This window comes from Nasonia vitripennis, chromosome 1 (genome assembly GCF_009193385.2).
Source record: "Nasonia vitripennis strain AsymCx chromosome 1, Nvit_psr_1.1, whole genome shotgun sequence".
Lineage (NCBI taxonomy): Eukaryota > Metazoa > Arthropoda > Insecta > Hymenoptera > Pteromalidae > Nasonia > Nasonia vitripennis.
Window position 1 is genome coordinate 13,754,600 of NC_045757.1, and position 11,666 is coordinate 13,766,265.

Here is an 11,666-nt window from a genome sequence, read left to right on the forward strand (position 1 = left end):
TGTGCATGCGTTGCTGATATGCGGCCTCACTACAGCGCTGATAATCTGGTTTAATAACGCGCAGAAAAAAAATATGAGTGTAACTGACGCTTTGTACGGTATATTTTGATACTATAGTGCATGAAATGTCGTTTTAGTTTTGTGTGAATACTACAAAAATTTACGCAAAGCTGAAATTGCTGACTGGTATATTGAAATTTACTATTTTTGAAGTAATATCTTGTACGCAATGGGGGGCACAAGTGTGATGGAACAAAGTCAATATAGCCAGTTTACTTTTCATTGATCGTGATCGAGGGTTTAAACATTACCTAATCAATCATAGTTTCCTTAAAATACGTGCTACAACAAGGTTCACCGATAATTAAACGGATATCGCCAACAAAAGCACGAAGACGGTACTCTACCGCACGCTCTGTTATAAGCTTATACACGCAGCACATCTCTCCCAAGGCATCTAATCCCTTTGCATATCATTTTCTCAGTAAATTTGGGAGGTCTTGGCTTATAATAGAAAACGCACTCGCGCAGTATACCACACACGTACGCGCGTTAACCCGTGCCTGTATTTCCATAGCAATATAATTAATCCGCTCGCATTCGCTCAACTTTTACATTTCTTCATTTTCGCTGCGTTATGTACTCCTTCCGCGTCCGCCGCGCACATAGTCTAATTAAGCAATCGCATATTTTTTTGACTTTCATTTTTACTGCTCGAACTGAGCAGCTGAGCAGTAAAGCGAACTTTCATCGCGTCGTTTCCAAAAATCTTGCATCGCACGCGCGTATATCATCCTCCTCGGCCGCACGTCCGAAGCATAAAAGAAAGAGAAGCAGCAGCAGCAGCAGCAGCAGCAGCAGCAGTAGCCGCACAGAGTCGCGCTTCGCGGAGTAGCCGCAACTTTCCTAGCAATATAAGTACTCGCGTCTCTCGAGTAGAATCGAGGTTGATTTATATCCGAGGCGATTTTTCCGGTAATAAGAGAAAGTCCCCAGTGGGGGGATCACGGCCAAGTGCACCGAGGTTCGCGCGCGCGACGGTGAAAGGAGTGATGTATATAGAGTACATAGCCTGTGTGTATAGAGTAGCTGGACCGCCACGGCCGATAATCGCGCCGCGGCGTTAGAAGTATTGTCGCGCGCGGCGAGCAGTCGTCGTCGCGGCTCTTAATTACTCAATGCTCTCGCCTAGATTTGCTCTGCCCCAATGACCCAGAAGCGCGATGTTATGGGAGAGACACGAGAAAGGAATTTGCGCGTTGTCCGTGGTTAGTTCTTTTTCTTACAATAGCTGCGCTGTGTGATACTTACACTTTCGATCGATCGATCTCGGCGACTACTGTGGGAGAATTGTTGTTTTTTCGAGGACGAGCGCGCGCTGTATACTCGCGGTGGTATTGTTGCGGCGCGGAGTAAAAGTGCGCGTGTTTGTACAAGCGGATTTATTTTTTGGACTTTCACGCCGACGTCTCTTAAAGTTTCACCTTTGAAAAATGAAAATAATGTCACTGCGGGGATGACTTGCTGCGCGACGTGAAATGAAATGTGTCTCGGCGTTGTTGGTATAATAATGGAGAGGAAAAAAGGAGCGAGTCTCGGTAGAATTAGCCGCGTAATCCTCGTAATTAATTGCGCTCATTTGTCGCGCGGTCGACGCAACTTTCAAGCGAGTATACCTCTGCTAAATTAACATAACGACTATCCTCGAGAAAGGTGTCCTCGGCTTTTGCAACTCCTGCAGCCGTCAATCTCCGCGACACAATCGTCGCGCGAACGAACGCTTCGTCGCAAACTTTCGATTGTGGACCCAAAATCATCACGCACACATTCTTTCACCGTATAACGCAAACACTGTACACACATCAGAGGACAGAAGTATATACGCATCCCGAGTTACATCTGCTCGCCGCGAGGAAAAGTATTCCATCTACGGCGATATGAGATTTTCTAAGGTAGTCGGTGGGGTTTTCTTGCGCGGGTCGCATTCCGGTCGCTGCGCGAGCGCGCGTTTTATGGGCCCCCGCGCTCGCTGGACCGGAATGATCGTCTTCTTGATTAGCCGCGGCGCGACTCGTGCCCGCCAAAGACCGCGCGAGCGAGCGCGGCTTTTCAGTCGAAACGGAAATAAGGAAAAATTGAGAGCGGCGTGGGTGAACGGAGCAGTGATTTTTTTTCTTTCATTATTGAAAACGTTCGATGTACCCGTAATAATGCTCTCGATGAAAGTGTGGGAAAGAAAAAATGCGCGATCGCGTTTGGTGTATCTACGAGAAAACGAAACGCGCAAAACCACGTGTACACTCTATCGCGGTACGAGCTGGTATACATGAAAGAGCATAAGAACCAAGTGCATTTACACCTGTTTTTTTTCCTCTGTGTAAGATGATGCTACTTCTTTTACTCGTGCTCCCGGACAGAACTTTCCCTCAATTCATCGGACAGAAAATTGATTCGTTCGGCATTAGAGCTTCACCCGCGTATACACCTTTCCACGATACCAACGCGTTCGTCAAATGAATGAGTCGCAATCGCTTTTCTCATTATGCTCTCGCCGCTGAGAAGCGGTTTTTCTCCTTTTGCCACCGTCGCATCAGGAAATGAAGTCGTAAAAATCTCTGAGACGGCTCTGCGGCGACTCTCGTTCTAAAATAATTGTGCAAGAAAATAAAAGCTGCCGTATTATACACGGATGCCGTGTACTTACGAAAATAGAACTCGCTTAACCGCTCCGTATATACTTATTGCGGCTAATAAAAGAACTACAGCGAACAGTCCCCTCGACGAGATAAGCCGCTAATAATGGTAAATTGGATAAGAGTCCCATGATGCCGAGCGACGGCGCAATTTAAATAAGATGACGTGGTCGAAAAATCCATAAACGAGAAAAGCGAGGAAAGATCCGAAAGCAAAGCTACATCAGCCGTACATAATTCGCCGTAGACACAGCAGCAGCAGCAGCAGCGGTTTCACGGGTTATCGGTCGCTCCGAATCGCGAGCGCAACCCACCCACGAGTTTGTACACGGCAGGCGCCTCCAGCTGCTATATGCGGTCCTCCAAGCGGATCGAGCTCTCGAGGCACGCACGACTGCCCAGCTGAGCGCGCGCTTGAAAATAAGAGTACATTATATTTTATATATATATAAAATGCCCGGAGAAGCATCCAGCCGCTATCCTGGGTGGGTCGTCGCTTCTCCGTGTGTCTGCGCGCTACTATGTGTGTACGCGTGTGTGAGATGCAAGAGACCGCGGCGGCGAAGGATTGTATTTTCACTTCCGTGGAAAAGAAAAGGGAAAGTACGCAATGTCCTAGAACGAGAACGAGCGGCCGCATGGAATTTCGTGGCTTCTTTTCGAGGCTCCGATGTGGGAATCGAGAGCTACCGCAGGAGTATATCGACAGCCGCGTTGATGGCAAAAACTGCGGATGTATACGCGGGTTGGAATTCCTCGAAAAGCATCAGCCACTAATTAGCCTCTGATTGCAAACGATGTACGCCTAGAGGGCTACTGTGTGTGAAAAAATCACAGCAGCGGTGCGCGGTCGTCGAAGAAGCCAGCCACGGGATATAATTTCACGCTGCATCCTCTTGGCAAAGCGACAGTAATTGGTTCGCTTATACGTCAGTCGCGACGGCGGCAAAAACCGCGCCGAGGACGTGAGCGCGCGCGTGCATTATGCGAAAGTTACGCGGATTATTTCTCCGAGGATTCGATGACCCCTATGGATATAGGTACTGGAAGCTTCTTAGCGCGCTGTATCAAATTATGGAATATAATATTTATACAGGGTCTCGAGCCTGACGCGCGCGCGAATCGAGAGAATGATTGCACGTCGGCCTCTTTGAGGTTTGGAATTGCACTCTCTCGGCAATTATGCTTCCCTATGCGCGTATGCAAATTCTTCCACCTGATGTGTGACGCGACGCTATTCCCCCGAGAGTTTTCGTTTGTGCTTCTAACGCTGAAAATTCCATCGGCAAAGATGGATCGTACATATGATCCGCGTGAAAGGTTCACGCAGGTGCGACGAAGAACCAAGTTCAGCCCCTGCACTCTTATGTGTGTACCGGAAGTACTATGCATCAGCCTCTCGGCTGTTTATGTCTGGCTCTACATCCACTCGCAGGATGTCGTCGTACTTTCGCGGCGGAGCTCGAAAATCCAATAAAAAAAAACATCTTTAACGAGAGAGCGCAACTCTCGAAAAAGATATTGAGGAAAAGACGGCGGGAGTGAAAAAAAACTTTCACAGTCTTAAAAGCTGATCGAAGAGCGAGTACTCACCGGACTTGCCGGAATTCGACTCCTCGATGGGCTGAAGCGTGCTGGCGTTCCTGGGCATCCTGGAGCCGGCGGCTCCGCTGCTGCTGTTGCTGCTACCGCCCGGGTCCCGGCGCCTCTTGTTCGAGTAGATCTCGTACCTCTTGGGCGGTCGACTCAAGCAGCGCGCTCGAGCCTCCTGGTCCATCAAAGCTGCTCCTCCATGCGCCACCGCAGCTCAGGTGTCAGAACTCGGCGGCCGTTTCCTTCGCTGCTGCGCACTGCTTTTCCCTCCTTCGAGTAAATCGGTATCAGTGTCAGTGGCGACAGTGGCAAAACACTGCGCTTCGTTAATCGCGAGCGCGCACCAGAGTACCGCAAACAAATTCACACGCGCACATCAGAATTATACGTATACGCTGCACTGCATGCTGCGGTATTGTCATCCTCGTGCAAGTGTGCGCCGCGGAGGATACGAGAGATATCAGGAGAGCGAGTACGACGCGCCGCGTTTGTGTGTATGCGAGTGTATACTAGTCCGTCCAAGAGAAAGAAAGAAAGGAGCCGCTGCTGCTCTCTGCTGCTGCCGACTTGGATGCGAGCGCGCATTAAACTCGCCGAGCCGGAGAAAGAGCTCCGAGAGCTAAGGTAGTCTCAAGCGGAGAGGAGGAAAAACGCGCCGAGGTGGGAGAGGAGATCTGCACCGAGCAGTCGGATGTTTAGCTGATGCTAGAGAGAGAGAGAGAGAGAGAGAGAGAGAGGTGACCGCTGCGTAATTGCTGACCCTGCGCGGTGCGATTGTTGCTCGAGCTGATGCGGTTTGGAAAACGTTTCGAATTCAACGATTTTGTTGGACTCGGGGTGTTTGATACGAGAACGCGCGATTCGCGCTCGGAACGGTTTTCGCAAAGAATTTGAAATAAAAAAAGAGATGCGCGCCAAGTTCAGGTCGAGAACGAAATCAATTAGAATAATTTAATCCCAATTAGCTAACTCCCAGCGAATGCGCAATACATAATTCGGAGATATGTTAATCGCGAAGGAAATCGTGAATGAACTCAAGAGTCTTCGCTCACACACGCTTATGCATATGCGGCTGTATACAGTTTATGAAATAAAGACAGAGAAAGTGGGACGTTCAGAGATAGAGATGTTGTACGTACGAGTGAACGTGTAGACTTGATAGTGAAATCGATAGCGAATGATTTGTTGAGAAGTGTAATCCTGACGTGCGCGCCTAGCGTTTCGATGCATTCATTGCACTTGCTGTCTGTCGTTTTGCTTAACATTGAATTAATTACGCGGCTCGATTACGCGTGATTATTCATTCGTTGTACGAATTATTTTTACGTAAATTTAATTGTAATATATAATAGAAACGCATTTTAAATGGTAAAAAAATACCGGTTCTGAGAACGTGCACATGAAAGTTTAACGAATGTCCGCAAAAAAAGTTGAGATGAATTTAAATCATATACTTGAATCTAAAACGACGCTCGTATCTGCCATATAAACTCATTTGTGAGGCAGTTTATCAACTTATCCCAGACTAATTCCAAGCGACAACTGGGTCAACGATCGAGGAAAGTAAAGCTAGGCAGTGTCTAGAAAAAAAGTACGCAATCTGAAACACGTTTTACTGCAATTTTCAAGCAAAATCTGTGTCGAGATCCAGGATCGAAAGGAGTGATCGTTGCAAATGTAATTGCCTGATTTCTTATTAGATAGAACATGTTTGAACTCGGAATACTACTCTTTCTCTTTCTTTTTTTGACTAACCGGTTTGCTCAAAGCTCGCCTTTTCAGACTCGTCGTTATTATTTTATTTAAACTATTTCAAAACTACAAAGACCCCACAACAAAAGCCCAATTTCCACCTGCAATCGCGTCAGCAATTTTTGCATTAACTGCAATAACGCATTCTAAAGAAAAACCGATCAAAGTATACCCGGAAAAGCCATCCCGAAAACTACCCATCCCGTTATATGATCTCTCTCTCTCTCTCTCTCTCTCTCTCTCTCTCTCTCTCTCTCTCTCTCTCCGCGCGCAAAGGACTCGCTCTCATCTCTCATCGTATACGTAAGGTAAGTACACTTTCGTTCTCGCATCCAAGAGCGCGATTACAGTGCATCGCGAGAGCGATTTCGAATGCCGCCTCTTTTTCTCGCGAGTATAAGCGCGCGTACAGCGTTTAGCAGTTCTCGTTCTATGCCTCTCGCGCGCAGCTCGAGATCGAGAAAATGATAGACACGCTGCACGCGCCTGCTTTTTTGCGCAGAAAAAATGGTCATTTATCGTTCTGGCGCCGGAGCGTGAACAACGCGCGCGCGCACACACACACACCTCTCGCATGTATTATAATAGAGAGATATTGCATTAATTGCGAGCGAGTTTTATTTGTAAGAAATCGTATGCTGTATGGCTTTGCTTTGTTTCAGCAACGGTAGCTGTTGTACGCGCTAATGTATCGTTTCGATTAATGAATTGATAGTGACGCGTGCGTTACTTTTTTTTCTTGGTTAATTTAGCTGGGAGAGAACGGTCATCAAGTGCGCACCGTACGCGATGGCAAATTACGCGCTCTAATGGAATATAATAGAATATCGTTATGGATACTTTATGTGCGAAGCTGTTTCCCCCCTGCAACGACTATACAGCGCATTTTGTAATCCATTGAATTGAATTGAAATCACGGAACAATGAAGGATTAACATTGTACACTTGTGCGATGAACCGAAGATTAGGTTATAAAGTATAAAAGTTCGCAATGTATATCAAACTAACGAAAAACAAAAGGCTATCCCAACACAGCCATCAATCCATCGTACCGCTTCAGCTTCCGCACGATCTCCATCACAGAATAGGACGTCTTCTTTCTTGCCGCCTCAGTCCACCGTGTTTTGGTAAACAAAAAACTCACGCCGGCATCACCGTCATCAGAGCACGCCGACGACAGTGTGCAAAGCGACGTCTAAGGCCTATACATTAGTATAAGCACTGCGGTCGCCCTTTTTGATTCTCGGAAAACCGCCGCTCGGCACACAGCGGCGTGCCGCCCCGACCAATCACGAGCGCAGCTCTCGAAAAGTCGCCACTGGCGCACCGCAAGTTCGTACCGGACATCTGTACCGCGAAGATCGAAATCCCATCTCTCTCTCTCTCTCTCTCTCTCTCTCTCTCTCTCCTCAGACGCAAGGTAAGCCGAATTCGCTAGCCGAAAACAACGGCCGATCGCGCGCCCTTCGACACTGCACACTTCATTAGTCTCCCGGTTCTCGTGTCGCGATCTCGCGATCTCGCGTGGAATATACTTACGTGTCTTATTCGCGACGATGATGGACCACGAGGTGAAGGCCGAGGTGAAGACCGAGGTGCTCTCGCCGCCGTCTACGGGTAGTTTTCGCAGCAGCCCCGACGGCCCGACCTCGACGAAGAAGCTCGACCCGATCGACAAGTGGCGCTCGCGGGTGCTCTTTTGCGGACGAACGAGCCACGGAGACGAGGAGGAAAGCTGGTCCAAGAAGATCGAGAAGCAGATCGCCGTGCTCCGGGTGGCTTTTCCATTTCTCACAGAGAGGCAGATCCAGGGCAAGGCTTGGCAGTCTTGCGGATTGAACAGCGTCATGGGCGGCGTGCCGAGGTGCTTATTTCGCGGAGGGATTGCATTCTTTGTGACACGCGGAGCTGATGTGCGCAACGACAATCGAACAATCGCGGCTTCGGGATAAAACTTATCTTCTTCTTGCTAAAAAATCGTTTCTAATTTTTCTGTCATTGCTATCGTTTACTTTGCACATTTTTTAAGTATTATTATTGATAATCGCCTCGCTTGCATTTCAAAAACCTTATGCAATTCGTTTTTTTTCTTTTGGTACAGGCACGGACTGTCTCAAGGTGTGAAGAAGGAGTTTATGAAACATAAAAATCCTTATCGCTGCACCATGTCTCAGGGATCCAAAGTCAAGAGGGAGCCAATGAAAATTGAGAGAGTTGATAAAAAATTTGCGCATTGTCCATACACCTTTGCATCACCCACCGGTCAACTGCTAACACCTCAGAGTATCATTGAAACTTTGACTTCCCAAAATGATTTGGTGGTAAATCCTTTTAGTCAATCGCAAGAGAAAAACTCTTCTCCTACCTCAGGGGATGATTTACCACCGAGTAGGTCTGCAATGAAAAGAAAAAGGCGAACCAACAAGAAGGCTACAAACTTGGAATGTAATAAATCAGTGAGTACAACCCAAGGTCAAGATGTTATTCCAGAGACGCCGACAAATTCGATCAGAAGTACTTCACCATTCTGCAGTCAACCTTTGAATCCACAAGTTGCTGCTGGGCTTGATGAGATTATACCATCCTTGGCTGCAAGAAGTAACTACTTCACACAGGCTCACATCAGCGAATGTTCATCCACTGTACAATCTAATAAAGAAAAAACTCAGTCCGGTCTTGATCAAGGCTTTCCAAAGTATTCTCAAGTTGACTATCGTTTTATTAAAGCTCAAGAACCAGAAGAGGCTTCTGTTCCACCAACCATGCGCACACCTGAATATTTCTTTGTCACTCCAAAGAATCAAATTCAAAGAGATATAGATGGATCACAAATTGATTCTGACCCTACAGTATCTGGCCTTAACAATGTATCTGCTGAGAGAAATCCAAATTCTACTAATTATTTCTGCAGTAACATGACACCGAACAGGAATACTGAAATTCTAGATGCTAAAAAAAAAATTATATTTGAAACCGTAGCTGAAGTTTATTACAGTGATTCGTATGTACCCGGAAATAAAAATAAAATGGCTTTAATGCACTTGATAAATCAGAATTTACAAGGAGAAGATATAATAAGAGCTGCTTCTCCAACTGAAAATATTGAAAATCCTCAAATGTATACACCTAAAACTTTGCATCGCACGCAGCAAGAGACCATTAGGAGAAGAACTTTTTCTATTGATGCAGACACAAACGTGGACCATGCAAATCAAATGACAATCAATCCTGTGAATAATGATTCACTAATCAATACAAATCCATCTCGAGTAACAAATGCATCTTTTCACTTGTCTGAAAAAGTTTCAGGTAAAACATTTTTCTAACTTTAATTTTCATTCTTGATGGAATGAAGTAAATAATACTGTGTATTCAATCGTGCCACAATATACTATGTGGATTCAAGAAATGTTGAAATAAATTATGCAAATTTACTTTGTTATCAATCACAGTCATAAAATAATAGAATAAATGTAAAAATGATCATATAGTTTAATTTTTTCAGAACTCCATCAAAGTGCTCTTCAGAGAAGTTTTCAAGATTATGCGAATCAAGCAAGAAGTGAAGGTTACCAAGAGTTTAGAAGTTTCACACAAGAACTTAGAACTCCTGTATCTCTGCCAACAACACCTCAAAATCCAATCCAATATGCAATGCCTGACAGTGTGCTATTGTCAAATTATAGTTCAGAATATGAAAAAGCATATACAAAAAAAGATTTGAATCCATCTACCTATAGAAATTACTATTTTGCTAAAATAGATGAATCTCTGAAGAATTATTTTGATCAAGTTATTCCAGCAGATCAATACTTGCAAACCTTTTTTAATGCATCAGATAGAAGTTTTAAAAAAGTTCAAAATGAAGTTCGTCGAAAAGTCAGAAATATTTTACTAAGTCTTGAAGAAAATGAATCAGGTGAAAACTACTGAATTTCATTTAGAATTAGAATTAAGAAATTCAAGTCATTAAAATAATTTTTTATCTTTTATTTTATATAATTTTTTAATTTTAGTATTGTAATTGAAATTAAACTATATTATTATTTAATCAGTATTTTAAAGTATGCCACTATTGATCGATCATTTTCAACAAAGTGAAAAATACGGTATTTACAGAAATGTAAAGTATCATTTGTAATAATATACTTTTTTAAAAATTATACTAGTCTAATATTTATATTTTGTTATATTTTCATTTCTTTTTTGATGAGCCAAACCCTGAAAAGCCCATTATTTCTGCCATTTCATCAACTGGACCTCCATCGTCATCTTTTGGCTCATCAATTTTTCTCTTTCGGTCTTTCCTTTTTTCTTTTCTATATTCTTTCATTTTTTCTTCCTGAAATAATTAAACAAATTAGAGTTTCTTCAATATAGTTCTACTATTGACTAGCTAAGAATGTGATAATTTATATCTGGAATTCATTAAAGTTTACTAACTTCCTCTTTCAATTCCTTTACTCGTTGCTCCAAATCATAGTCTTTCTTTTTTTCTTCCAACTTTTTCTTGTTTGCAGCAAACCTGGCTTTTACTTGTTCTAGGGTTGATCTTTCTATCTTCATTGACATTCCCAAATTACGTTGATCTAGAAACAATATTTTTATTAATTCAGTAAATCAATGCACATAAGTGGATAGTTTAGAGTGCAATCATTTGTCAATAATTATCGTACGTTTTGTTCCATTTATATGGTCTAAAAAGTTTATGGAGTCCTTCACTACGCAGTCACATACATTACAATAGTACCTGCAATAAATAAGAAATGTTTGATTACATACATTTTTTATAACTTTTTATTTTTGAAAAAGCAATAATTACCCTCCACTTTGTGAGGACGGTGTATTTTTGTTTATTACAACACTTTTGCCAAGCTTTGATTCAAGATCAACTTTATAATCTCTTTGTTTTAAAAGTTCCCGTTTGACTGTTGGCTGTTTTGGAATTCCAAGTTCTTCTTCTGCGATTTCTTCTTGTAACCGCTGCAATGCCAATCTCTCGTACTCCTCTCTGTTCCATTTTCTCCTGTGATCATCTGGCCGCTAAAAATTTATAAAAAATGTATCGTATTATTCTTAGGATTCATTTTAAAAACCACCTTGGCAGATTGTTCTAGTTTTTAGAATCTAGTTTAATTGGATAATAGTGATGATTAAAATTAATGATCTTAAATTTTTATTAATATAAAATTTTATTAATAATAAAGTTAATTAAGTTTCGTTTAAAGATTTCATCTCTCTTTCTGGATAATAGTAATTCTCAAATAGATATAAATAATACATACATTTTGCAACTTAATAAGTCCTAACCTCAAACTTAATAATATTGGCAGTAAAATAAGCATGAGGTTAAATTGAAAAGCGTAAACACAGATATAGGATTATTCTACTTACCATAGACATTTTGGAAACTCGTATATTTTTTATTCTTTAATGATAATTTGATGATTCGTTATTATGATGTTATGCACTTTTTGTCTTTCTGACAGCAAAACAATATGAACTGTGAAGTAGGCATTAAGTCAGATAAGTTCGCGTGCCTAACTTCACAGTTTTTATACAAAACAATCGTGATTAACTTCAAGTTAGTGTTTGAAAACAATCCATTTCTGATTCTAGACCAAATCT

General features: G+C 43.0%; 2 protein-coding genes across 3 annotated transcripts; one reads left to right on the forward strand and one right to left on the reverse strand.

Moving 5' to 3' along the window:
• Positions 1-7,003: 7,003 nt before the first annotated feature.
• LOC100679424 lies at positions 7,004-9,990 on the forward strand. 2 transcript variants are annotated; one of them, XM_008210610.3, is made up of 3 exons: positions 7,004-7,902; positions 8,140-9,347; positions 9,544-9,990. In XM_008210610.3, exons 1-3 carry the CDS (start codon positions 7,595-7,597, stop codon positions 9,969-9,971), a joined length of 1,944 nt encoding a protein of 647 aa, XP_008208832.1. In that variant the 5' UTR covers positions 7,004-7,594; the 3' UTR covers positions 9,972-9,990. The 2 variants fall into 2 exon arrangements, with proteins under 2 accessions (XP_008208832.1, XP_008208833.1); XM_008210611.3 differs by having other exon boundaries at positions 7,008-7,902; positions 9,530-9,755.
• Positions 9,265-11,583, reverse strand: LOC100114090 (zinc finger matrin-type protein 2-like). Its single transcript, XM_001599202.6, has 5 exons — positions 11,433-11,583; positions 10,861-11,081; positions 10,715-10,788; positions 10,482-10,627; positions 9,265-10,380 (listed from the first exon to the last, which is right to left on the reverse strand). The coding sequence occupies exons 1-5, from the start codon at positions 11,439-11,441 to the stop codon at positions 10,234-10,236; spliced, it is 597 nt and encodes a 198-aa protein (XP_001599252.1). The 5' UTR covers positions 11,442-11,583; the 3' UTR covers positions 9,265-10,233.
• Between the last annotated feature and the right edge of the window lie 83 nt (positions 11,584-11,666).

What these genes read in the sequence shown, in the direction of transcription:
- LOC100679424 (XM_008210610.3), top strand. Translation starts at nt 7,595, where the DNA reads ATGATGGACCACGAGGTGAAGGCCGAGGTGAAGACCGAGGTGCTCTCG. An exon ending in GTCATGGGCGGCGTGCCGAG is followed by an intron (nt 7,903 to 8,139) that starts GTGCTTATTTCG and finishes CTTTTGGTACAG; the next exon opens with GCACGGACTGTCTCAAGGTG. An exon ending in CTTGTCTGAAAAAGTTTCAG is followed by an intron (nt 9,348 to 9,543) that starts GTAAAACATTTT and finishes TAATTTTTTCAG; the next exon opens with AACTCCATCAAAGTGCTCTT.
- LOC100114090 (XM_001599202.6), bottom strand. An exon ending in CCGTCCTCACAAAGTGGAGG is followed by an intron (nt 10,789 to 10,860) that starts GTAATTATTGCT and finishes TATTTATTGCAG; the next exon opens with GTACTATTGTAATGTATGTG. An exon ending in TAAAGGAATTGAAAGAGGAA is followed by an intron (nt 10,381 to 10,481) that starts GTTAGTAAACTT and finishes TAATTATTTCAG; the next exon opens with GAAGAAAAAATGAAAGAATA.